Source organism: Pseudopodoces humilis, chromosome 3, assembly GCF_049639895.1.
Source record: "Pseudopodoces humilis isolate 2021_Gansu_Grassland_sample_001 chromosome 3, ASM4963989v1, whole genome shotgun sequence".
NCBI lineage: Eukaryota > Metazoa > Chordata > Aves > Passeriformes > Paridae > Pseudopodoces > Pseudopodoces humilis.
In genome coordinates, this window is record NC_142202.1 from 79,454,589 (window position 1) to 79,481,574 (window position 26,986).

The 26,986-nt window shown below is 41.8% G+C and overlaps 1 protein-coding gene across 2 annotated transcripts; it reads right to left on the reverse strand.

The window, feature by feature from the left end:
- Positions 1–25,477, reverse strand: NT5E (5'-nucleotidase ecto). Of its 2 annotated transcripts, none has more exons than XM_088053720.1 (9): positions 24,754–25,477; positions 20,090–20,312; positions 14,357–14,545; positions 9,934–10,131; positions 8,347–8,498; positions 5,045–5,153; positions 4,067–4,216; positions 2,343–2,543; positions 1–787 (listed from the first exon to the last, which is right to left on the reverse strand). In XM_088053720.1, the coding sequence occupies exons 1-9, from the start codon at positions 25,066–25,068 to the stop codon at positions 630–632; spliced, it is 1,695 nt and encodes a 564-aa protein (XP_087909846.1). In that variant the 5' UTR covers positions 25,069–25,477; the 3' UTR covers positions 1–629. The 2 variants fall into 2 exon arrangements, with proteins under 2 accessions (XP_087909846.1, XP_014118809.1); XM_014263334.2 differs by lacking the exon at positions 24,754–25,477 and adding an exon at positions 21,071–21,140.
- Positions 25,478–26,986: the final 1,509 nt, after the last annotated feature.

Consider the following 26,986-nt stretch of genomic DNA (forward strand, 5'->3'; position numbering starts at 1 on the left):
TCAAGTCAAGCTTTCATTGCATCCTTTATTAATGGAAAATATAAGTATGATATTTCTTTTTCAAAAGTAAAACAAAAACTTTAAAATTGCATATCAAATAGACCTCATGATTTTAATGGCTCTGAGTTTAATCCAGCTCTTTCAGGCATTCATGTAGGTATAATAAATGACTGGAAGCAAAGTAGAGATATTAGACTGAATACCTTAACCCTGAGTGGAGATCAAAGAAGGGAATATACATCTATAAAAAATCCATTTCTAGAAGCTTATTAACATCTGGAATCAGGTTCACTGTCTATCACAGGTAAAAAGAATTTGACCATTTATAATACCTCATTTCAGTCTGTCATTGTTTTATGATTGAGCAGTAAGTATTCACTGGACCTTTGCTTTTGAGACCTCAGTTTGAGGTACCTGCTGATTCTGACCAAGAGAAGCCATGGATTCTGTCCCCTTGCCCTGCACACAGTGCTCCAGTGGCACCACAAGGTCAAAGACAATGCCGGGGGCTGCTCACTGCTGACATGCAGCAACCTCACTGCTCATTCATTGTAAGGTGTATCAGAAGAGAACAGCTCTCACAGCTTCATCAGTATCATCTCGCCTCCTGTTTTCCTCCAAACAAAAAATCAAGTGTGCAAGAATGTTACAGTGAACAATACAGAGATCAGGGAAAGACTTGCTTCAATAAGACTTCCAGAAGAAAATTTTATTCGACCTTCAACTGCTGGGTAAACTCTCTTCATTCTCTGGAGGTAGCGGGAAACAACTTCAATGTCAGGTTCACCTAAAGAAACAAACAAAACAGTGTTCTCTCTCTTTGCCAAGCTCTCAACCAAAATGTAAGGACTTGCCTAAATTCAAGTTTTAGTTCAAGAATCAAATTGTTTTCTGTGGCTTACCATTCTGAATTAGCGCACATCACCTCTGGGGGTTTGTAGCCAGAATTTTTGGTAGTAACTTGTATTTTATAAACAAACAAATTATTTTTATTTTGTCTGGCTTGTTTTGTTTTGAATTTGTTACAATGGTATTTTCCAGTCAGGTAGATTGAGATAGTCTCCCACCTGTTTGGGGTATAGGGTTGTAGACCTGGCAGTTATATTGCCTTTATACTTCTTCAAATTTACTTTTTTTAGAAGTTTCTAGTCTGGGCACTGCTTGTGTGCACACAAGGTGTTATGTGGGTTTTCTACAGTGGGAGACCCTTTTCAGTCACTGCAACACACCCCTTCTGATCCAAACTCTTACAGTCCTAAACTATAACCCTCCATCTTAATAATAATTACAGTTTTACCCTTCTGTTGTACTGAAAGACTTTACCAGAGCCTTACAGGTTGTTCCCTTTCGCTATTCCTAATGATTTTTCTCAGTCTCACAGATAGAGCTGATGTTTTAAGTTTCACAGAACTTTATTTAAAACACCAGTCCTAAAGTGAAAATCAAATTTAAACACCTGTATAAACAAAGAATTAGCCTGTAACAGAAGTCCCAAAGGAAAATTTTTGAGGTAAAAGCATGCTTTCACCATGCACAAGCAGAACATACAAAATTAAAGTCCTGCAAAAATGTAGATGGGCTCCTAACAAGACTTTTTTTTTTTTTTAATATAGCACTACACCCCTTTCACATTTTCAGGAATAATGTATTTTAATCTCAAATTTTTTTCAAGATTCTCTTCATCCTAAAAGATGGACAATGTCTATTATACAAACACAGACTTTCTAACACTTTGCATGTAGCTTTAGAGGATCTTAAGCCAGTGTTATAAAACACCTCTCTTCCACCTCTGTGGTGTGGTGTCTGTGGCACCCTGCCTTCTACCTTCAGAACTCCTGGGGGTCCCTGGTTTTGGCTGGGCAGGATAATTCCCTTAGAGCAGGTTGGCATCTTTGACCTGTTCACTTGAGCTTCATGTTTAATAGTGGAGGTGAAGATTCTGTCTTTCCAAATACTTCTGAACAGTGCAAATTTAATGTCTGTAGAAAATAGCACCTTTCTTTTTGTTGCATTGTTCAGTAATGAGTACAAGTGCAAGTGTACTTCGCTGCTTTTCTGGTTTACCACAATCTCAGAACTGCTCTCTGAGCACTGATGAAGATAAAGATAACTTGATAAAGATGTTTCTCTTTGAAACTTTTGTGGTTTTAACTGAAAGAGAATGAAGTTGCTGCCTACAACCAAATCTAGCAATCCAGAGCTGTCAGAGTAGAAGCAAATTTAATCATTGAGTAAAGGCAAAAGTCTGAGGTTTGTACTGTAGAAAGATCTTTTAATTTTTGGGAATTGTTTCTCTGCTACCGTGCTAGTGCCCGTATTTACCTGGACTGCATACCCCTTACCTTTACTGTATCCCAAATTCTTGTCTTTCAGCATACTGTAGCCATCTCCTCCAAATAACATATAGGAGGGCAGAGTCACGTTGTATATTTCATCCATCTGGAGTGGGACATAGGCTGGGACTCGGCAGGCTGTGCAAAGCACTTCTAAACTGACAACTCTGCTTCCTGGGGCTCTGGAGAGGTCATAGACCACGTGGATGCCTACAAAAATACACATTGGAATGCCACTTAATGCAGTGCATGTCGAACACACAGGGCCAGAAGCAGCATTCTCCCCCATCTTCAGCTGGTTCTTTGCATTACTTTCTGTGACTGAGAGTTGTATAGTTCTGAATTACACCAGCTAATGCCCTGTGGTTTTTTGCACACTTACTCAACTTCTGTGCAAGAACATTCAAGAGAAATAAGGACTGCTGAAGCACTGTCCTGCCTCATTTACTTATGTGATGTGTGTTCTCATCACTGCTCCACAAAAGGAAATTACTAGTCATGGGATTGGAATACTGCAAGATAAAAATACCTTCCCTTATTTCTGTAGTCACATGGTTTCTCATTTCCCTGGCCTCTTGGCTGAAATGACTCTTTTTAAGGCCAGCCAGCCAGCCTAACTTGGTAGCTATTCTGGATAATAGGCACTGTCCTGAAAAAGGAAAGCCAGACCAGGGCTGTACTCTGCAGTGTCTCCTCACTGTAGGAGAAGCAACATTTCTCATTGTGAGCCTTCCTTGATCAAGGCCAGGGGAGAGCCAGGCCCCAGAACAGCACTGCCAAGAATCTGCAGATGAGGAAGCCACTAAAGGTCGTTCAAAGCACTGAGGCTCTTCCAACCCTGGCGCTCTTCCTGCTCTGGATCTTCCATCCTGAACCCTTTCCAGAGCTACTGGTTTTCTTCTTTTTCTGTGAAGAGGCAGCAAGCAGAGCTTGTTCCTGTTTTACCTTAGAGGTACCTAAGAACATGGGAACATACCCATGAGAGACACGGGTTGTGTCTGTGGCATGTGAGGGATCACATCATCAGGGTATATGGGATGAGAGGCATGGAGGGAGGGAATGCATCAGCCCCTGCCCTTGAAGTTTAGCTTTCTGCTAACTAAATAATAAAATCTGCACTAAATCACAGAGAGACCAGGAATAAACATGACTGTAACCTAATACACATCTGGATAAACATATAGGCAGATGCAATTAAAGATATGAGTAGATTTTTGATATTAACTGTTCATCCATAAAATACTTAGAAATTCATTGGAGCAATTCCATAGACCAGTGGGACAAACTCCAAAACTGTCATCAATCATTAGAGAATTGCACAAAATTATTTTGATAAACTGAAATTCGGCACAGCTATCAAGTTTGGTGTTTCAGGTAGGCTGCCAGTTAAGAACTAAAAACTGGAGCTTATTGTAGCTATTTCTGTGTTACAGCTATACTAAATTATATTTTCCTCTGGTTAATTGCAATGTCAAACTGATGCCATTAGGGGTTCAGGGAGCTTGAGAACACTGTCTCTGCTGAAGGGAACAGCGATGGCCTGTGAACTGCAGTGGCTCAATTAAACATACATGGGATAAACAGCGTCTGCTGGCTGGCATGTGCGAGGCACAGGGCGAAGATGTATGGGCAGCTTGACATTCCAGTCTTAAAAAAAGGCTTCTAGATGTAATAAGGCTAACAGGAGGGATGGCTGTTTTGGAAAACTGAGAAGAGGAAAGAAGAAAATATACCTCCAACCTGCAGCAGCTCTCCACTTCCTTTTCCGTATCTCCTCACACTGTGCTCAAAAGCTTCTTTCAGTGTGGAGCCTTTTAATGTCACCATATCAAAACGACCTCCAAATGGCAAAACAGACAGCAAATCTTCCACAGTAATGCTACCTGGGGGCAAGAGACTTTGTTCACTTCTTGGTTTAGGTTTATTGTTGATGGGGGTTTTTTGTTTCTTTTTGTTGTTGTTTATAGAATTATTTTAAGATTGTTTCAAAACAAGTTTTTGAAATGGAACATGGCAAATACATGAAGTACATACTAATACATAGAGTTTAAGAAAATGAGGGCTGGTAGGGGTGAGAATCACATATATTGTCCCCAAGAGCCTGCATCTTTTATCGTCCAGCAGGTATCAAGACCAATAAATTAGAGTTTGATGTAACTGCATGTATTGGTATTAGAACAGAGCTACTAAAAGACATGAAAAACCAGCAACATAAGATGAAGAAACACAGCTATTCATACTGTCAGGCAGTTTTTCCAGTTGATTGAGATTTACTCACATAGTGCTACAGAAAGACTTAATGAAACTGAGAAAGCTGTTTTCAGGTTGCATTTATGTGGTATCAGGAAAATAAAAACTAAAACCTTAGTATCCAGAAAAACCCAGAATTTACTTACTCTACAGCAGACTACAGAAGGCTCACAGCGACCATACCAGAGGACCCTGTACAGCAGGAGACCTTTCTTTGTTCCAAGGCAGCAAGGAGAGAGGGAAATTATAAAAAGCATTGTGTACAAACAATGCTAGAGATTTCTGTCAGTGTCAGCAGTTGTGCTCAAATCATGGACAACCTTTTGAGAAAGTTTGAAATCACTTCTAAATACTATACAAACCCCATCAAAACAAGCCCATACCTAACACTGTGCTCAGGCTGGCATAACTTGATTCCTTCCTTCTGATAAAGTTGTCATTCAGCTGGTAATTTTACGTACCATTAGTGCTTTGCTCATCAATGGGTGACCGTATCCCACCTCCATTCAGGATGCACATTGAAACATGGTTCCATGTCTTTTTATCCGGACTCCCAACATTCTCATAGAGCTACCAAAGGAAAATGTTTAAACATATTTTATCATATATTATTTATTATTATTTTATCACATATTATAGGCTCTGGAAATTTACACCAAATACAATCTGAGACTGAAAAGCGACAGAAAGGTTTTATGTATTTATTTTTTTAACATAATCTTCAGCCCTATTGTAAAATGCTTAATTATTTAAAAAACCCAAACAAGTATTTTGCTTTTTAAAATTCTTAACATGAAAAATATTTGCCTTTTAAACTAATGAACTCTCAGGCTCTGCTCTAGTCTGTGTGTCTATGGCATGGCCAAGACAGGCCAGCTGAACAAAGGAAAAGTGATTTTTTTATTTCAATGACTGTGATGAAGACAAATTATTTAAGCATATTTGGGGAACTGAGAAGTGAAGAGGACCTTTAATACTGCTGTTCATTAAAATATCTTTGGGAAAGCATAAATTAATTATTTTTCAGGGAATTAAGTATTTTTAGCTTCTCTGTGGATGGTTTTTAATATTTAGAATGGACTTGTGTAACTAGAAAGATGTAGAACAGCAGAAGAACAGGAAACAGGTATACTAGAACAGAAAGTCTTCTCTGCACAGCAATGTGTCCAAGGCTTTGACAACATAAAAGGACAGGATAATATTTGCTTGTGACATCCTTGGTAGTACAGAAAATGGAGGCCAGATATTTACTCAGTTGCACAAGGATGATAAGCCCCCAGTGTTAATCCTCAGAAATAACTGAGTGGAATGGGAAAAGGCTGAAATGACCTAGGATAATAGAAAGAATGGACTAGTTTCTATACAGGAATGACTATGGCCATAACTCTCCAGTCTCACAGAGAGAAGCACATGACAGAAGCCTATAAAATGAAGAAGGGCATGTTGGAGGCTGGGTAGGAATTTGTGTCTTTTCTCATTTCAAGAATGATAAAAAATCTGAAAGATTTGGAGAGGGATGACAAGGATGGTCAAAGACACAGAAAACTTCTGCATGTGGGATGATGATGTAGACTGTCTGACCTGATAAAGAGATAATGGGAGGAAATATTTGAGAATGCTATAAAATCATGAGTGGTGTGATGGTGGATGGGGAGCAAGTGGTCCAGAGCAAGGACCACTTGACCTCCAGCAGTTGTGCAGGCAGTGGGCAGCAGCAGGCTTACACACTGACAAGAGCAAGGTCCCTGCAAGATGTGCAGGTCTGTGGTGGAACGCCCTGCCACCAGCTGCTGGGAAGGCTGGAGGCAGGCAAAGGGTGGTGGAGCCACTCTGCAGAAGCTAATCCTGCTGTCTCCCTCCCCTTCTCACTGCTGTTGTTTCTTGCCCTCCCTGCATGTTCCAGTTGAGCCAGTACATGTCCAGAGACCACTTCTGCCTTGGGAATGCCAGAGCTGCAAGCTGGTGGGAGACACCTGCAGATCTGAGCACAGCAACTCCACAGGCTTGTCCAGGACTATGTTCATCCCCTACCATCCCCATTCTGTCATTCTTGGAGATGAAACTTTGGGATGAACGATCCTGTCATCTGTTCCAGGCGGGTCACTTCTCTGCTGCACCCCTCTGTGAAGTGTCTGTGATCTCTGACTTGCAGCTGTGTAAATGCTTTGTGTCTTCAGCTTAGTCATCAAAGTTACGCCCTGAGGCTAGATCCATGCTTAGGTTTGTAACTCATAATCAAAGGATTGCAGCTTCTCAGCCCTGAGCTGAGGCAGCTTAAAGGAGAAGCTCACACAGTGCTGTATCGATTTCACAGTCTTTTCACATCTGAGTCCCTTTAAAGTCCTTTGTAAAATGCCATCTAAGCCTGTCAACCTTTTATTTTGAGATTTTGGGCTACTGGTTAAGAAGCATCACTGAACTAAATGGACCTCTGTTTTGACCCAGCACAAACATTCAATCTTCTGTAACTCTCAATCTCTCCATTTCTCAGGACAACTCTAAATATTAAAGCCTGTGGAACAGGCAGGTCTATTTTTTACCTTTATACCTGACCACATGGCAGCAGACAGGAAAGCAAGTATAGAACTGGCAAGGCAATGTGAAGAGAAATCTGTGTCTCTATTGATGACTGCAGGTGATTGCCTAGAGACATTGAACTAAAATAGAATTTCACCTCCCTAAGAAATAATGTATAGCAACAAAATCTACAGACTTCTGAAAGATTAGAGGGTTACTTTCTTTAAGCTTGAAAAGTGCCAAAGCATTTGTTCACATTTTTGCAAATAAAGATACTAAAAATCTAGCAGAAAAAACCCAAAAAACAAGATGCTGCAGTTCTAGGAGAACTGTATGCAGAATTCCCAAACATTAATCTGATTTGAATATTACCCCATGAACTAGAGAATTATTTTAGGGACTACAATAAGAGCAATAACGACTAGATAAATAGCTTTGGGGACATATCTAAGTGAAAACTCATGATTATTAATTGTCCCTTAACTTTCCCTTTATGGGAAAGGTAATTTTCTGGGAACAGTCACCTTAGTCAATGTTTTTCCCTGAAACACTTAAATGAAACAGTGCTGCTGCAGGGCAGTAAAACAGTCAAACTCAGGAAGTTTAAAAACTGAAAGTGACTTCTTGTAAAAAGACTTTTCTGGAGTTATGTGACTGTTGAAGCCCAGTAGTGCCTGTCAGAACACAGCAGGGGCTGGTGGCTCCTTCTGGGCTGGGGTGTTCTGTGCCCAGCTGGGTATATGGCCTTTCCCACCCCTCCTTGCTTCAGCTCGCACTTTTTATGCTCTTCAGGGGGATGATTCTTGTCAGTAACTTGACAGAAAATTACCCAGATTTGTTTTCTGTGCCAGTGCACTAAAGTGACAGCAAAGCCCAGTGAGTAATGAGAGGACAGAAAGTGAGTGCTGTGAGCAGGGGCCAGTAGCAGGAGAGGGGCAGGGGAGATGAGCTCTCCTCCTTGCTGGGCTCTTAGATGAGACTGCCATGTCCCTTAAAAGTGTAGCCTCCAAGCCATCTGTGAAAAAGCTGTTCTCCCTATGAGGCTATGCACAAAGAATAAACTGCTGCTTACTCTCTACAGAAACATTCCTTATAGCTTCGCTTCTGCCAAGTCTTTCTAGGGACACACTGGATATTGCACTGTTGAAAAGCAGGCACAGAGCCCATGTGCTAATAATTTGGATCTGCACAGCTCTGGAGTAACCCTTAGATGTAATTGCCACCTGTAGTGGTGAAAACATCTTACCACAGCATCACAAAGCAAGTTTCCCATGTTACATTCTTGGAAACGGCATGCTTGGCTTGTACCATTCAAGTAAACACTAGTTTTTCCAATCTCTTTAGAAAAATTCCCCAGGTTTTCTCTCCATTTTTCCACTTCTTCCTTAATGTGCTCATCTGTAAAGTAGTATAAAAGTGTAAAATAAGCATCATATGTATCTCATATTAATGACGCTTCAGTGAATACAGACCTTAGGAAAAGAAAAAGGTGTTCATGATTCTAAAAAGTTACACTTTTCCTAAAAGCTCCTCAAGCAACTTGGCAACTCTATTCATCTCAATAAAAGCCTGTAAGCAGAGAAGGTAGGACAGGACAGTCAAGGGAATAAGCCAGTCCTGTGTCACAGCAAAGTTACCCCCTCTGTACTTTTCCCCAGTCCTGTTCTAACCTCAGACTGATGTGATTTCTAGTACCTTGGCAGGTGAAAGAATTTTTAAAATACAAGTGAGATTGGTCTTTGAAGTAATTTTTTTTTGTTGTTGTTGTTTGTAATTTCCTCCCTTTAATATTGTGCTAAAAGGAAAAATAGCTCAAATATCAACGTCAAGGAATAAACCCTTTATAGAAATTAATCCTCTATGCACATCTGTCTCTTGAGTGAAAATTTAATAATTTCAGAAAAAAAACAAAGATACTTGTATATACAGACAGATGTTACAACTATTTCATACCAGCTACTAGTTTTAATCTATTTGCTCACACCTGTCACGAAGAAAAACATTTATAAAATTATACCACCAATGTTTATGAATTTTAAGTTTTACTGACTTCAGAGGGAGAATGTAAAGTTTCTTTACATCACCTCGCTACATCAATAGGTCACTGAGAACAACACAGTAAATATCTATGAACAAATGATTTTTAAAGGATTTGTTTTATAAATACTCAGGTAGAACCTAGAAAATCTGATAAATGCTCAGAACTTCATACAGCAAACACTGGAGAAGAAACAGATTAGAAAACCAGCCCTGGATAATTACAGAACTGACAAAAAAAAAAAAAAAAGAGTTAACACAGCTCAGAAGGAGTTACAAACAAAAAGTGAGAGACTGTCCTCCCACTTCTTTAAATGTTTCAGAGTTAAAACTTTGAACACAGTTAGCACTGCATACAAAAGCTCATGGGTTTGTACATTATAATTGCACATTGGCAGAGTAGTTGGCAGGCTACTACAAGCTTTTTCTGGAACATTTCCACTTTCCTATATTGCTCTAAACTCTGTTCTGAAGAATCCAGCCTCTGGCAAAACTGTAAATTAGTCATCGTAATCTTTTAAATCACAATTACAGGACTAGCTAAAACAGGTTCTACAAAGTGATGAGGCATTGTATCACCTGAATTCTTACAAAAGGACTTTCAGGGATTTTAAATAAATAAAAACACACTCTGAATGCATGCATATTCAACTGTAACACAGGCTGAATGCTACACAGAAGAGAGCTGCAAGCTCAGAAAGAAAGCTGAGCTCCTATTCAGACATTGTATTTAACACAACAAGACTTGAATTGTAGCAGAGTGCTGCAGGCAAACTCAAATGCCTGGTCCACATACCTTCAGGAATACTGCTGTCCAGCAGAATGGGGTTTCCAACTGCTTCAACTACATTTCCTTTCTTGTCAAATGTAACATTTAAGTAACCAAGATATTTTCCATAAGCATAAGCTTGTACAACTGGCACCTTCCTCCCATCATCTGATTCAACCATGAATGGATATGGGCCAGCTGGCACTTCAGTAGAGGGTGGGGTGCCTGCATAGAACAAGCATGAAAAGTGGGTCTTCAGCTCATGTGACCTTCAAGGAGTTACTACAGTGACATTTGAAATGTTTCTCAGCCTTACAGAACCCAGATAGGATAGAAACAGCCATGACTGTATTGGACAACAAGCACACATTTGATTGTTCAGTTATCTCATAGGAGACAATGTTGTGTCCAGGACATGAACTCAAATAATTACCACAGTGTTTTTAGCTTGTGACAGCACACTCCGTCATGACATCCCATCACAACAGCAACAATCCAACTTTTCATTCCAATTATTGCAATCTAAACCCCTCAGTAATGCAAACATACCAGCTACTGGGTGAAAAGTTTATTGTGGAGATTTCATACTACTTTATTCTGCATCAGATAGAAAATAAGAATCTTAGTAAAATATACATCAGACTCCTTGATCTGCAAAAGTCTAACAATTTTTTACTGTTAATAATCAGATAGAATACATACTAACAGTTCTGTGAATTTGTACATATAGCCAGCTCTTTTTTTTTCACTATACCAAACAGCCTCTAAAATTTCAGACAGACTGCAAACCCTCTGCAAAAACAAACTTCATTAGCATTAAAGTTGTGTGGTCATGGATGTAAAACTCCTATCAACCTGCAAAGTCTGAAAGGTGACTAGAGGTAGGACTTGGAAATGGATTAAAGCAGGCCACTGTCAGAAAAAAAGAGACAGCTCAATTGGCATAGGCTACCACAGGATTTAGAAACGACACAGGGGCAGAAAGTGGCAAAGAAACCTGGAACTGCACAGCACAGCTCTTGCCTCAAGGGTGCCAGCCTTCTCCGTGTCTCCTCGACAATATCTGAGTAGTGACAACATTATCTGAGTAGTATCTTTCACTGCTGTTATTCCTGTCATTATTTCCGCCCCACTGTCAGAGCAAGGCTGGGTAGCTCCAAGAGGCATCACGTGCTGTGTGACAGAGCTGCCTCAGAGCCTGCTCCTTACTCCTGTCCCAAAGGCAGCAGCATTTCCCATCCATGTACTGGTGAGCACTGGCCTGCTCGCAAGGCAGGGGCATGGGGGAGCAGGTGCAGAGGACGTGGTTCCTGAGGAAAGCAGCCTCTTAACTTCCACAGCTCACAGAACAACTTGTTTCCTTCCATTTGCAGTTGTTTACATAATATTAAATCCTAGAATAAGCAGCATGATAAATATTTCTTCTAGAACTCCAATACCATTCATATTCCTCTCTAATCCCTCCTATTTCTCCAGGGAGAAGAGCTGCAACGAACTGCAGAGTGAACCAAACTTACCACAGAACTAGCTTTTCTACTTTCAGTCAGACCAACAGAGTTGGTTTCTTGGAATGCCACTTAACTATCCATTTATTTGGGGAACAATTTAAGAAATCCTGTAGCTAATGAGGACTTATCCAGGATTTATGCATGCAAAAGTGGCTTTGGGATTTTCTGAATTGAAAAAGGAATCAGTTTTGACTTCTTGTCCCCATTTAGTCCTCAAATGAACACAGCATTAGAAAGATAAAGTTATTATTTCTAGGCATTGTTTTAGTTTATATCAGCTGTGTGTAGTTAAGTGCTTGTCCAGAGTCTTACTCATTTCTTGCTTTCTAACGAAATACTTTCTGATACTGATACTTCCTTGCAGGATTAATTAGCACTATGACATCTTTCCCTTGTAAGATAGATATGTTCCTTCTGAAATGCAAAGACTATTCAGTGCATCTTACCCCAAAGAACACAGCACTAGAATTCATGCTCAGTCAAGGGATGAAATGCTGTTTCATTACAAATGCACAAACTCATACTGGGTGACTGAAGAACACGTAACACTTCCCTATTTCTCACCCTGTTTTAGCCAACACACTACACTTTCAGAACATCAGTTCTGATGAAAACTAGGAAGAAAACTGCTCTAACCCAAAACTATCACTGCTGCTTTAATCAGTTCTACAAACCAAATGCATACCTGAACATGTCAGGACAATATTTGCCTTATAACCTGTAGATAAACTGGAGATTGGCAAATATCTTAGAGACAGGTTGGACTAGTCCAAGATGAAACCCTTACACTAAGATTTCTCTGTGGACATGTCTTCATGGACAGCATGTCTCAAAATCTCCATGACAAAGCAGGCTGAACAGCTCATACATCTCCGCTTAGACTGAGCTGAAACATTCCTCCAGATTCTGCTGACAGTTATTGATTAAATCTCTTGATTTAAATGAGAGCCTACAAGCTTAGTATATGCATCAAGACATACAGAAAAGACATTTCAAATCAGATGTTTTACTCTGCAGTGAAATCGCCTCTACAGGTGCGGCTGCTCCTCTGGGAATTGTGGCTGCTGGCTTTGACTCAGCAGGGCACGGTGCACAAATGCACTCATGATTAGCTGAGAATTTTAACCTGAAGGCTGCAGTCTCCTGCAGTGAATCTTGGACACCTTGGCTTTGTGAATATTGGACACCTTCAAATGGGGAGGGGTGGAACAACTTGACATAGTCTAGTCTGACAGCAGGGTACTCTAGTCAGGGATGACTAGAGGTGTGCTTGCAAACTCCCGCAGATCCAGACAGGATATGAACTCAGATGTCTCAGCTCCTGCAGCACTTCACATCAGGATTTCAAATTGTGACAAGTGGATCATACCCAAAAAGGTATTTTGATTACTGTGGCTACCACTATGAGGCACAAACTTTCTACAGACATTGGCCAACAAGACTGTGCAAGAGAATATGGATTCCACTGTGTAATCCACAATGAATGCACACCTTGAATATGGAATCCATCCTTGTTTTTCCCATCTCAAAAAGAATTCAGTAAAACTGCAGGCTGCACCCCAAGACAAGACCAAGGTTCCTGTGGGTTGTGCAGGTCAGTGTTGGAATGCCCTGCTATAGGCTGTTGTGCAAGTTGAAGGTAGTCAAGAGGAGATAGAGCCAGTAAATATCAAGACACCTCTTCTGGCTTGAGGAGTCCCTGAGCTGCAAGCTGCAGGGAAACATGGGCAGAGCTGAGTAAAGTGTCTCCACAGGTTCATCCAGTCCCCTCAACCCTCCCTCTTGGTCACTCATAGGCACATGGTATTGGGATGGTCCATCCTGTTGTTCCAGTTTGGTTACTTCTCTGCTGCACCCCTTCGTAATGTGTTTGTAAACTCTGACTCAGTTGAGTCTTTGTGCCTCCAGATTAGTCATCAAAGTTATCCCCTGAGGCCAAATTCAAGAGATATTCTGATCTACCTAATGTGTAACTGTGGCATGCAATTGTTTCTTTTTAACAAGTGAGATAACAAAAGGTGTGAGTCCAGGTAAGATAAAAAGGGCATGAGAAACAGAGAGGAGATGAATAGGGAGAGGATGATGGACAATGCAAACCTTTTAAGTGGTCAAGTTCCTAGGGTAGGGTACATAATGCTATCCTTTTGAATAGGGCACATGGGAAACTTTTCTAAAAATTACAGAAAGCTCCCACTATAGTCTCAACCAGTTATTAAAGTTTCTGCTAAATTTAAAGAACTTAAAAAATTCAGTCAAACAGAACAACAAAACAGCCTGTCTTTTACTTGGGTCCTTACACTCTGGGGAAGGTAACAGCACTGGGGAAGCTGCTGATGGTAGGTGTTGCCTAAAGTAGCATTACTGCAGGAGAAAACAGATCAGCTGTTTGTCTCTAGAATGACAGATCTGCCTCTAAAGAAAAGAAGAATAAAGTCAGAGATTAAAAGAGGGATTGAAATAAACATATGAAACTTGGGGAAAGTATTTTAATGGCAAGCTAAATTGAGACCTATGAATATGGAATCAGATTACAGAGAAAATCAACACCGGTAGCAGTTTTGAAGTCCTTTATGATTGATTTTTTTGGTTACGTCATACACATGTTTAAAAGTAGACAACTAATTTACTCTTTTGAGGTGTGAGCTTGAAAGAAGTACAGTAGCAGTAATTTCCTGGTATTACTACCTTTGTTCCTCTTCCCCACATTGCATAGGTCACCTTGAACATCCACAGCATTACGGAACCTCTCAGTGAGCTGTGGTACTTGGTGTGCACAGGCTGTTTTGAATTGGTTTCTTCCATGGAAGTTATGGACATGTACCAGCTATGAGCCTGGCTGAGTGCAGCCAGCAGTAAACTATACTGGTGAAAGTTCTCTGAGTTTAAAGATGAACAATTTCAACTTAGCTTTAGAAGCAACATTTTAGCAAGAAGTAAAATACCTGTATAGAGAAATGTGTTTGTATGTCCTCCAATCACAACATCCACTCCTTTCACTTTTTGGGCAATATTTTGGTCCACGGTAAAACCAGAATGTCCTAATGCAATTATTTTGTTCACTCCCATAGCAGTAAGTTTATTCACTTGCAGTTGCAGTGCTTCAATTTCGTCTTCAAAGGTTACATCATCCCCTTAAAAAAACAAAAAGAGATGAAAAAAATTTACTTACAAAGTACTTTAATTGCTAGTTAAAAATAAAGAAGTTGACATCAGATATTAGTTTGTATAATTAAAAGGACTTTGAATGGCAGTGCCTTTCAAATATCTGGTTCAAGCTCTTGATCTGAGCTGATGTTTTTCAGTCTCTCAGGAGCACCTCTGTGCTTAGACTAATACAACATTTCTGCAACAAGCTGTATGTACTTCCCCAGATGAAAAAAAGTTATAACTCCATAAAAAAAATAATTCACGTCAATAGTAGGATCAAAAATTGAATGGCTTTTATTATGTAACTAGAGAAAGGAAACTAAATGTCAGTGTTTGAATATAAACACTTGTATTCTATTACAAAGAGTTTTTTAATTCCCCAACTGTATTTCTTTGAGATCATCTATATTCTCCCAAGTTAAATCTCCCTTTTTACTGCACACTCATCTTGTTCTTTCCTTTATCCCCCTCTCCCCAACGCTTTAAACAGCAGCTTCTTCAAAGTCCTCCATGAAACTCTGAACTGCCCTTTTATACAAATTAACTGACCTAATGTGAACCACTCTCAGTAAGACCAATACAGCACAACACACATCTGAGATACTATTCTGAAACAACAATGTAAGGAATGGAAATTCTGGAGAGGAGAAACCTTTTCTGGACAAGGATGTTCGGAAACTGACAATCTTTCTGCAAGCTTCCTGTGCCTGCTGAAATTACTGTAACGTGCCAAATAGTTACACGAACACTGGAATAACAGGCATTTTTATCCTGGGCACAGTGGTTGGGGTTGCACAAAAGGACTTCCTATGTAAGAGGATACTGACAAAGTTTTTAAGAACAGAGTTTAAGCACAAATTCAACCAATTGTAAACTTAGACTTTCTGGTGAAGACAACCAAGTGACTTTTCTACCAGTTCCTCCTCTACCTAATTCCTTCCTGCAGAGTTCTGTGATCAGATAATTTTGAAGAATGCCTTTAAAGTAAAAAGATTTACGTTATTTCATAACAAAGGGAGGAGTGAAACGAATTCACAATCCACTGCAAAATGTTTCAGGAAATGAGGAGGAAGCTGCTACAATGGAAGAGATAAAAGAGGGTTACATAAATTGGTTCAGCACCACACCCATTCAATAGTTCTGTTAGTGCCAGAGGGAATCTCTGTAGGGCACATGGCAGAGTGAATTGTGCAGTGCCTACCCACATTTTCTTCCTGTGGACCTCAGAATCAAAGAGCCAGAAGTTAATTGAGGTTGGAAGAGACCTCCAGGAGCCATGTAATCCAAAACCCACTCAAAGCAGGAACTGAAAGCCAAATGAGGATGCTCAGGGTCTAGTCTGAGCTGGCTGAAATTCCAGTCTCTCTGGACAACCTGTTTAATGACTTACCATGCTTACCATGACAAATTTTTTCCTTAAGCCCCCATAATTTCCTTTGTTACTGCTTGAGCCCATTGTTTCTCTTTCACCTCTGGGAAGTGTCTGTCCCTGTCTTCTCTATAAATTCCCTTACACCACTGGAAGACTGCACTTGGTTCCCCTCTTAGCCTTCTTCTCCAGGCTGAAGGAAGCCACTGGCTTCAGCCCCTCCTTGCACATCCTTGCATTTGACAGCAGCTGGCCTGATGCAGAGCTGCTGGCAGAAAGGGAAGTGCAAGAATTGACCCCTGAGCGCAGGCTCTTCTCCGTACTCCTCTCACCACCATGGACCAGCTGCACCCCAATGGTGTGGGGAGCAGTTCTGCAAAGAGAGCTGAGCTCTTGAAACAAAGACCAGGAACAAGCCACTGACGAGCTGTGCCAGCATGCAGGTGCCTGCGGGCTAACTTCTCCATGGCCAGTAGCCAGGTGGTCCATGACAACCAAACTCTCCCCATCAGCACCAGCTCTGTTATCCCTCCACGCCACTGCAGTGTACAAACGTGCTGTACATTGAAGACACATTATTATTAGTCTTCAATCCACAGAATCATAGAATCTTTTAGGCTGGAAAATGCCTCTAAGATCAATGAGTCCAACCATTAACCAACACTGCCAAGTCCACCACTAAACTGTGTCCCTAAGTACTACATCTACACCTCAAGGGATGGTGACTCCAGCACTTCATTGGGTAAGTTCCAGCACTGTTCCAGTGCTTGACAACCTTTTCCAAGAAGAATTTTTTCCAAAAATCCAATGTAAACCTCCCCTGGCAAAACTTTGAGGGCATTTCTTCTTGACCTGTCACTTGTTATTTAGGAGGACACAGTTCCCCACCTTGCTACACCCTTCTTTCAGGTAGCTGTAGAGAAAAGGTATCAAAACAAACCAACCCACTTTCATAATGAGGGAAAAAACAAGGCCTATCCCATGCAGGTAAGCCCATCCCTCTCCCAGGACTGTTAAGTCAGGACAGGCAGACACCAGAGCTCAGGTGGGTTGTCTCACTGCCAATCCACCCATCCACTTGTCTGATCTCATCTTGTCTGCTTTGCCCTCAGAAAGGGAATTCTGCTTGGGACTGCAGGGGTTTCTTTCACCCCTTCTCCATGGCCTAGCCATTGCACTGCACACAGCTTGGCACCCTCGTCATCTGAGTATTTGGTGTAGGTGGGATGAAAGGTTTGAAAAGTTATACAGGCTACAGCCAGCAGGTTTGAAAGTTATACAGTGGGGGACTGTAAGAGCAGTTACACAGTGTTCAATTCTCTAAGAAACCAGGCAAGAAGCAATACACTGCTTAGCACTCATCTGGGCATTGTTCAAAACAATCGGAATCAAAATGACTAACTTGTTGCTCATGTCAATATTTCACTTCTCTTTCACGGTATTAAGCTGATGTGGCATCTTCTCTTTTTAGATGAGGTGGAGTTTCAGAAAAAACAGCCATACTGCTACAACTGAACAAGGAAAAGAACTGTCTGCCTGTTAAAAAATATTACTCAAGATAGCCAGAGTAAAGTGGAAAAAATGCAATTTAAAATTCCATTTCAGAAAACTCTTCCGTTGATAATTTCAGTAAATATTTTGCTGCCTGCAGGGTTACAACGTCAGTTTGGGTTTACACCTTACACAAAAAATACAGTGGACCAAACAACATTACAGAACTAAAGCAAGTGGACTGGAACCATCAAATAGTAGAAAGATGGCCTTGTGATTATCAGTTCAAAGTAAATACACAGATAACTGTGCACCAAGTTATGAGCAACTCTTGCAAGACATGGAAAAACCTGCTGACCACTCAGCTGAGATAGCTGTACATAGCAAAACAGAGAACTCCAGAAAAACTGCCAGTTGGCTGTAAACTACAAATGTGTTCCCCATCCCTATGGGTTTCCAAACAATGACATTAAGAGTACATTCAGCAGAGATTAGTTGGTCCCTGCCAATGGAAACACTGAGATTTAAGGACTTCATACTCTGTTCAAGTCTTTTGATAACCTTTTTTAAGCAGACTATGAAAAGCACAAGTTGTAATTTCATAGCTGGGTGGAAGTTATTGAGATTTAACAATAGAAGAAATCACACTCACAAAACATTTCCACAGAAGTCAGTAATGTAGGAATTCACGTTTCAGCATTCTCAAGCTTCCTGTTTGCCTTGAGAATGCCCTAAGAGTATAAAGCATGCCAAAGCACACAGAGGCAGAGAAAACGGAATCATCTGGAAGAAATGTGTAGAGATAAGCAAGGTGCTGAATTTAACATTTGCAAGGTCCCTTATTAATAGAATATAAGGAAGTAGGGCGATAATTATTTAGCCACCGACACATGTCTGCCATGATTTTACCAGTCTGAAGGTTTGCTAGTTCATGGGCAATATATAGTCACTGAGTTATATTAGCATGCCCTGAGTTCACATCTTCAAAGCTTCTAAATATTCCTCCACACACCAAGAAGGCAAAGCAGAAAACTATAAAAACTCTGATCACTATAAATGCTGCTGTTAGAATTTGCTCTGCTTTTTGTGCAGTTACACTGTGGGATATACTTCCTCAGGGATGCTTCAGCTCCATCTATGGAGCTAACAAGACTTCCCTTTTAACACTGCTTTTTTATCTAGCTGTGGTCTCTTACAATGTCTCAGCATACTGAGGCATTGGATATGATGTCTAAATGTTATTGGAAATATACTTGAATGCTTCATACAATCATTCCAGCACTATCTGGAATTTCTGGATTTTCACCTAGTGTATTTATTTGCAAGAAAGTTGCTTTGATGACCTCGCTGCCCCAACACAGGAGTTTGGAAGAAGAGCAGCAGCAGATTTCATTAATCCCTAACAGAGGACAATATTGATTGTCATTATTCAAACTTAGCACGACATGATATCTACCTTCACGCCCTCGGGCACAGGTAAAATTCTACTACCTACAAAAAACACAGATCAATTTTCTTTTTTGTTGGGGGAAAAAAAGACAGGAATCCAAAACCTTAACACTGCAAAACAGAAGTGAGATCAATAAGTCTATTCAGACCTCAGATGTCCGTTCTTGACAGGTTAAACATACAACACTGGAATTAAAAAACACAGAAGGAATAGTTTTATGTTCTAATACTTCCTAAAAGTATTGAATATTCCTTTTGTCAGGAAAACAATGCACTGCTTCTGTATTACTAAGCAATAGAAAGAGAAATATTAATACGATATCCACTTTCAATGTGAAAGTGTTTTAAACCAGTTCTTGGAGCATCCCCAACTGCAAAACCAAGGGGTGAAACTCTGTTTTTGTTACATGTAGACTGAACTCTGAGCAGGCAGTGACTCATATCTCCTACAGCTGATTTAAATGTGTTTCTCATTCCAAAACAATTTTATTTTACTAAAAAACCAAACCCAAACAAAACCCTCATCAAACCAAACCCCCTGAAATGCTGGAAAAAATAGGCAGAAATTGAGAAGCCTTTATCCTCATAAATTCTAATTTTACTCATGAATGCAGCAATTGTGGTAAAAGCTGAATGGGTGTTCCTTCTGTAGTCTAATTTCTGCAAATATTTTGAGAGGCTAAAAACATCTTGGGCAACTTTTGCTTCAAAAACAAGTATGAACCTCTCCTTGTTTTTGGGCATGGAGGCATCCAAGAACAAAATTTCAACACACAGAGAAATATCATACTTCACCTAGAGATAAGTTGTATCCATGTTTTAACTTTTTTTAAAATGGATAAATAAAATAAAATGGAATATAAATGAAATATAATTAAAATCATAAATCATTAAATATTGTAAATAAAATATCATGGACTATAACTTTAAAAACCAAAGCAAGAATGAAAATTCTAGCAGCCTCTGAGCTCTCCTGCAATCTCACTGAATTTCTGATATTCTTAGATATGGTCCAGGTCAGTATGAATGAGGGTTTTAATGTTAGCAAGCCTTTTTAAGGATAAAAATCAGGCAAAGTTGAGTAATACAAGTAAATACTGATAAAACAAGAGACTTCCCACTTTCCAGCTGAAAACATTCATCTTTGGATTTAAAAAAAGTAGGCAAATAACAAAAGTAGTAACAAAGGACATAAACTTACATACTAAAGAAAACATACCTGGCTGTGAAAGAAAAGACGTTTCCTTTGTAGTGTAGCCAACAATTCCAACTGATTCTGAGTCAAAATGAACTATTTTAAAAGGATGAACATATCTCATCATTTCGTTTGCTAATGGAGTTTTCCCTTTAATATTTGCACTCAGGACTGTAAAATTCGCATTTTTAAGAAGAGGATCCAATAATCCGCTCACACCTTCATCAAACTCATGGTTACCCAAAGCCTGCAAAAAGCATGAAGAAAATATGAGGCCCTCCCTCAAATATTCAGTGTAAATAGTCTCATATACATGGTGTGTTTGAGAAAACAAAGTCTACATTCTATGAAAGAAAACCCTAACTTGTCTAAACCAAAACATTCCTGTTTCTCACAGAAGTGGTTGGGTTATTTTTCTTTTTAGATGTAGGTTTTTGTTTTTCAGATTCTCTTACATAATGAAACAGATGTGAAAATCAAAATCCAAAACCTATCCATACCAGATCAAAACCCCTTCATTTTACATTCTCTAGCTCTAAAAAACAGGATTAACAATAACCACAAAGGAAAACATATATTATGTGTATGGAAAATACGTTGTTTAAATACTGAAGAAAACAAATATTTTCATTGATATTTAGCGTTTTCTTCAAATAAAAAGTACATTTTAAGAGCTTTGTGCTTGGACTACAGTTTTTGAAACATTCTTACGCTGCACTTAGTAAAGATTCTTCTGTGCTTTAACATCCAACAAGAAAATATAATTTTCTATCCGCCATCAATATAATTTCTTGCCTATGGAAGACCTAGTGTTTATCAGTGAGGGAGAATCCCCAGAGCCAATCCCCAGAGAGCGTGTGCGCTCACAGGTGGGTGTGCACTTAACACGGTGAAGTGTCAAGACTGCTACACAAAACAGCAGTACAATTTATTATCAAGGTAATTCCAGCCAGATAAGAATGTTTGGTTTTCCCAGGCTGGTTAAGCAGATGAAAAGGGACTTACCTCGAGGGAAATTTCTCCTACCTGCCCCTTTTTCATGCTCAGCCTAAATTGCCACATGCCTGTGCCTGCAAGTTTGGTGATAAGCCAGCAAAACCTCCATAGATGGCATTTTACAGAAGCATAACAAACGCAAGGACTTTGTAGCATATTTAAGTATTAGGCAAGGAAAAGATGTATCCACAGAAACACAATAATTGTGTAACCCACTACATAATAAATTTATGCAAGGTTTCAGGTTGCAGCTGGAGCAAAACACGCAAGAGGTATCAAAGCCAATGGACCAACTCTTCCCAGCAAAACTGTGCTCTTAATTTCATTCTGAGATTAAGTGGGGAAAGCTGCATTCACCATCTCAGAAGGCTTATGTACCCTTCTGTTCTACTTAAACCACCCACACACCCAGCTGTGCTTGCCCCAATGTTTATTCTCCAAATGGATGTACTAACCCTGATCACGTTCCAAACCAAGCAGAACCTTGAGGCCACCACAGGTTTGGGAGCACAGTATTTCAATCAATTAATTGGCAGTGTCTTTCTTTTGGGACAAAGATTCCTGACTCCTTTTATCCCCCCAGGCATGCAGTCAATGGCTCTGTGGAAATTTCAGGATATCAGCAGTAACTTGCATTGGAAATCAGCTGTTCTGCTGACACTGGTGAGAACACTACACACTCTCCCAGGAAGGAGCCAAATTGTGTGCAGAACTTTTCCAAAAGAACCAAGAACTATCTTTGAAAAAATCCTGACTTGGGAAGACACAATGCACTCCTAACTTCTAACTGTATTCTAATTGCACTCTAATTTGCTGTAAAAAAATACCAATCAAGATTAAAAAAAAATTAAGACATTCATCTTGATGCTGTCTGGATGTTCTGAAGAGATATCTATGGACTAGTAGAGTATATCAGAATGGTAAAAAAGCTCTTTCCTTTTGGCTAGCGCACATGCCTTCTGTTCCTCTTAAATATGCAATTAAACCTCAACAAAAGAGGTTTCAAATGAATTAAGAAATTGAATTGGTTATAACTGCCACCAGCTTGTTGGGGGGGAAAAACCCAAAACCCTAACCCAACCAACCAGTTAGGAAAGATTGTTTCTCTTGGCTTTGTGTCTTGCATTTGGATTATTTCATGTCCATTAGGACACTAGCTTTAATAAAAACTTTTCCCATGGTGTGGGTGGTTACAAAGTTGTTAATGAGAAATCACTGGTGGCTAATAATAGTTTTATTTTTGATGCTACTCCTCCTCTGAGGAGGAAGATGTGGACCATTTTGGGTTCCTATACTCTGCCTAACTGCCCTTACACCCAGAGCTCCTGGGACTTCCCACCTGTGCAAAATCCCTTCACCAAATCTGAATCTGTTGGCCAGTGTTAGCCACAAGAGGGAATAAACAGAAATATTCAGCCACAGAGCATGTGATTATATAATCTTCTTTTTCACAAAGAGCAAGTCTAAAAGTATTTCAAAAATCAGGATACAAATTAACAGGAGGATGTGACTTAAATGTAAAGCTAGAAGACTTCTATCACCTCTCCAATTATTGCCTTTGAGATATTTAAATTGGATTTTAATCTTAATTACACCAGAAAAAAAGGCTGGTGCCATCAAAATTTTTTGGAAGGCAATGAAACAGGAGAAAACAGACTGGGGGTGATAACAGGTATAAATGAGAAAAAGGTAAACTTAAAAAAAAAATTCTCCTATTTGTGGAGAAAACCTCTAATGCTTCCAGGCTGTCCTAAATCCTCCTATGGCTCTTGCCCGCATCCTGTAACAACTTCCATGACTCATGCTCTCTCCTTCATCCTGTTTGTAATCCTAGCGCTGTAGCTCACTTCTAAACATTTCAGTAACCCCCACCCCTTCTGTCAGGGATGCGACTTCCCAAATTTTGCTTAAAGAAACACTAATTCACCCTTCTCAGTGCGGCTCTTAGCTTGCTCCCTGTGCCCCCACCCAGCCACCATCCCCACTGCATGCCCCCCCCTTCCCCCCCCCCGCCAAGGTCCACAGACAGAAGAATAGAAACAGACTCGGCATCTGCTCCTCAAGCTTTTTGGTAGCAGAGAGACTGAGAAGCTACAGAACGTTTAGCACCTACCCTGTCACCTTCTATTCAAATTATAAAAAGCAGCACCTCCACAGAGAGCAAGTGGCTGACTACTTCGCCTAAGGCATTCACATCTGGTAAAAGCCCCTGGATATCTGGTATGGGGTGGGTTTATTTTAAAAGTTTATTCTGATGGAAAAGCACATGGTATCTCCAAAACCAGGTGCTTCCTACATAACTTGTTTCTAAAACTGAACAGTACTTCAGCACTGCCTGAAAAAATTTCTTGTGATATAATCAGGAACTGTACAGGCTCGCAGGCTGCCCATGAACTAGTTATACCAGCAAGCACAAGACAGAAAAATGACAGACAGCAGGAAGCTTTGTGAAAAAGCTAGGAAAAAACCGCCTCAAGCTATTTCTGCACTGCAGAATCCCAAGGCACTTCCCAGCTCTTAGTGAGGATGAGTCCTAATTGCACACACTCCTCTCCACCACCATCGGGAGGAAACACCCTGTTAATGTTAGTTTCACAACTAGAAAACCGTTCACTAGGGCATGTGGACAGGGAGAAGTATCCCCCACAGATCTGTCTGGTGCTTAGCCTAAAAAAGTGCACTGGTCCACAGCTGTCCTGAGGCAGAGGGAATACACAGGTGAAGGCACTTTTACCTGGAAAGGAAAGCAGAGTCCTTTCCAGACAAAGCAAAAAAGATGAAGATAGAGAATGTGATATGCCCAGAAGATTTTCCCCTCAAGCTGACGGTTGGGATGAAATAAATATCCAATCGCTGTCACAGCAGCAGTCATGCTCAAACATGACTTTAATCTCTCTCCTTTCCGGGGTTGTACACAAGCAAAATAAGCCACTGCCTTGAGACAAAAGATTTAAGGACATGGAGTGACATCCCCCAGTCTCAGCCACAAATTCTACCTTTCTCTCAGCACTTGCACGACCAAAAGAGGCAGAGTAAAGGTGCACGATTAGCATAATCTCAGAGACCTTCCTCACTACACAGCCTCTTATATACTCTGTCATGACCACAGCTCTGAGGGGACTGGACACAACCAGGGTGGGATTGATGAAAACTAAAAACCTCCACCCTTTGAAAATAGCGCTGCCAACCTGTGCCATCTGTTCCCTGCAAGAACGAAGCAGGACAGGCTGCGAGCCTCAGGCAGTTAGCTCCTCTGTCGCAGACCACACTCTTTGTCCGGCTTTTGCTGGGGTCCCTTCCATGGCTTGCCAACTCCTCTCCAACAGAGCCCGTCCAGCCCCCTGCCCGCCCCCAGCCCCTGCATCTGCCAAGGAGAGTTCCATCGTGTCACTCTGTGTAGCCTTGCCACCATCTCTCGGTTTCTGGCTGCCCGTGGGGCTGCCAGCTTACGACTTAATTCGGCCGGGGAGCCGACCACCTAGCAATCACTCCCCTTCTCCTCGCCTGCCTCCCCTCTTTGGCCACGATTTTAGCATTACCTACAGCCTTTTCTGATGCAACTTTACGCACCGAAGGAGGCGGCAATGCGAAAAGCCGGCATCGGGCGAGGAAAGGAATAGACCCAGCACCCCAGGGGAGAGAGTGAGGGTAAGACCCCAGCGCGCCTCTCGCCGTCCCCCGATCCGCTTTACCATGGCATCGTAGCGCAGGAGGTTCATGAAGTGGACCGCCTCGCGGCCCTTGAAGCGGGAGAACCACACGGTGCCCTGGTACTGGTCCCCGGCGTCCAGCAGCAGCACGTTGCGGTGCGCGGCCCGCTCCGCCGCCACCCGCGCCGCTCTCCGCGCCACGCCGCCGAAGCATCCCGGTGCTGCCGCCTCGCAGCGCCGCGGGCCCTCGCCCTGCGCCTCCACCCTCCCGTGCACGTCGTTGGTGTGCAGCAGGGTCAGCCGCAGCTCCGCCGCCGCCGCCGCGCTCAGCCACAGCCACAGGCACAGCCCCGCCATCCCGCGGGGGCTGCGGCCGCTCCGCCGCACCGGGAGGAGGGCTGGGCAGCGGAGGAGACTCCGGGGACACCGCGCAGCCGGCGCGCCGCCCAGGGGAGCTAAGGCTGTGACCCGCCCGCAGCCGCAGGTGCTCCGCGACTGCTGGGAGAGTGCGAGGGGGGCTCGCCGGGCTGGCGGCTGCGGCCTCCTCCCGCCTCGCTGCCCGCCCGTCCTCGGGGCTCTCCGAGCTCCAGGCAATGTCCTGCGCCCGCGCACGTCCCAGTCCCCGCTGTCCCACCGATGTCCTTCACCCGAAGGCAGCTGCTGACGGGTTGGAGAAGGGCTTTCAGCCGGCTGCTGGAGGTCAAACGGAATGAAAATCCAGCCAGCAGGGAAAGGACAAACTCCAATGCTCACAGGAAGCCTTGGTGAATGTTTAGTACCCTGAAAGGAGTTTCCAAGCCTTCACACGGAAATGTTTGCCTCTCTCCTCCTCTTTCTCCAATGATGCTTAAAATAAAGACTGCCATTTCATCCATAAAAAGAGTTACACTGCTTTAAGAGTTGATTTAATTATAGCTCTAGTGGTTTTGGTGTAGATTCATGAATGGCTTTCAAGATTTTCCTTCCTTGGCTAAATGCAAAGCTCTCAGTTGTGGTTTGGCAAATGTGCAGTGAGGGGAAAATCTGCCAATGCCTTAAACAAACAGCTTGTTAGGAGTACAGCATGGGGTGACCATCTCTTGGGTAAATCAGACTGACTGGGAGTCCCACCTGCTCCTTTAATTCATGCACTCACAGTACGTGTCCACATCTTCTTCCACTATTCAACCACAAAATTATCTGGAGAAAGACATTTTTCCAAGTCGAAGTGCTGTCACTTCCCTACACTTCTTTGAAACTCCTGGACAATCACACATTGTAAGTGGTGACTGGCAGGTCACTTTTTCCCTTAAAAACACGAGCTCCCCCACTGGCAAAGAAGTGGAGGTTTCTTATAGCATTACAGAAGCTGAACAAGCTGCTGTCTCCTTTCTGCTGGACGATGTCATGCCCCAGTTTCCTGGGTACCTGAAGTCCACGGAATGGAATCTGTACTCATTTGTTTGGTTTGTTTCCTCAGATGGCTGGAAAGCAAATAATCTTGTATTTTCTTCCATGATGGCTATGCTCCGCTGTCCCCATGTCCCTACATGTGACCTGAATTCAAACAGCTGTGTGGTTATCTTGTTATTGCCCTGGTGACTGCACTGTGCACTGCCCACCCCACCACAGAGCAATCCTTAATGGCATGAGCTGCATGCTAGGAAAATCTGGAGCTGTGCTTCCTCCCCTCCTTTTCACCTCCTTTTTGGCTATGCTTTCTTCCTCAGCTGGCCTCTGCTGGCAGCCTAGCTGGGATTCAGTTCAAAGCCAGGACACATTCAGTGGTCCACAAGGAGGTGACTACATGTGCTCTAGTTCACTTTAACTTTCACTGTGGCCAGTGGAATCTGGCTGGGACAGTCATGGGCAGTCAGAGAGGGATCTGGTCACACTAAAGTAGACACACCTGCTGGGATTCATCACTCAAGCAAAAGTGCTGGTTTTGCTTGGTGCTCTCCAGGTTTCCCTCTAGTAAGGAGGATCTTGTGTAGGCTTTGTGCCACTCCTGCCAGCCTCATATGGTGGAGGTCTGGGTGTCTGGCTGGCTCTTTTTGGGCAACTGAGTGTCTCACACCATGGCAGGCCTGATGGACTGCTCTTTGGGGTGCATTCCCTGTAGTGACTAGATCTCTGCTGACCTGGTAAGTTTGAATGGCTCACAATATGTTGAAAGTAAACACTGGTCCTGAGTTTAGTCACATCCACTTCATCCTGATCCAGTGGCTCTGCTCTAATCTGCTAGACAAATAGCAACACCATCATTACCAAGTGTCTCAAATCTGCCAGGAAGTCA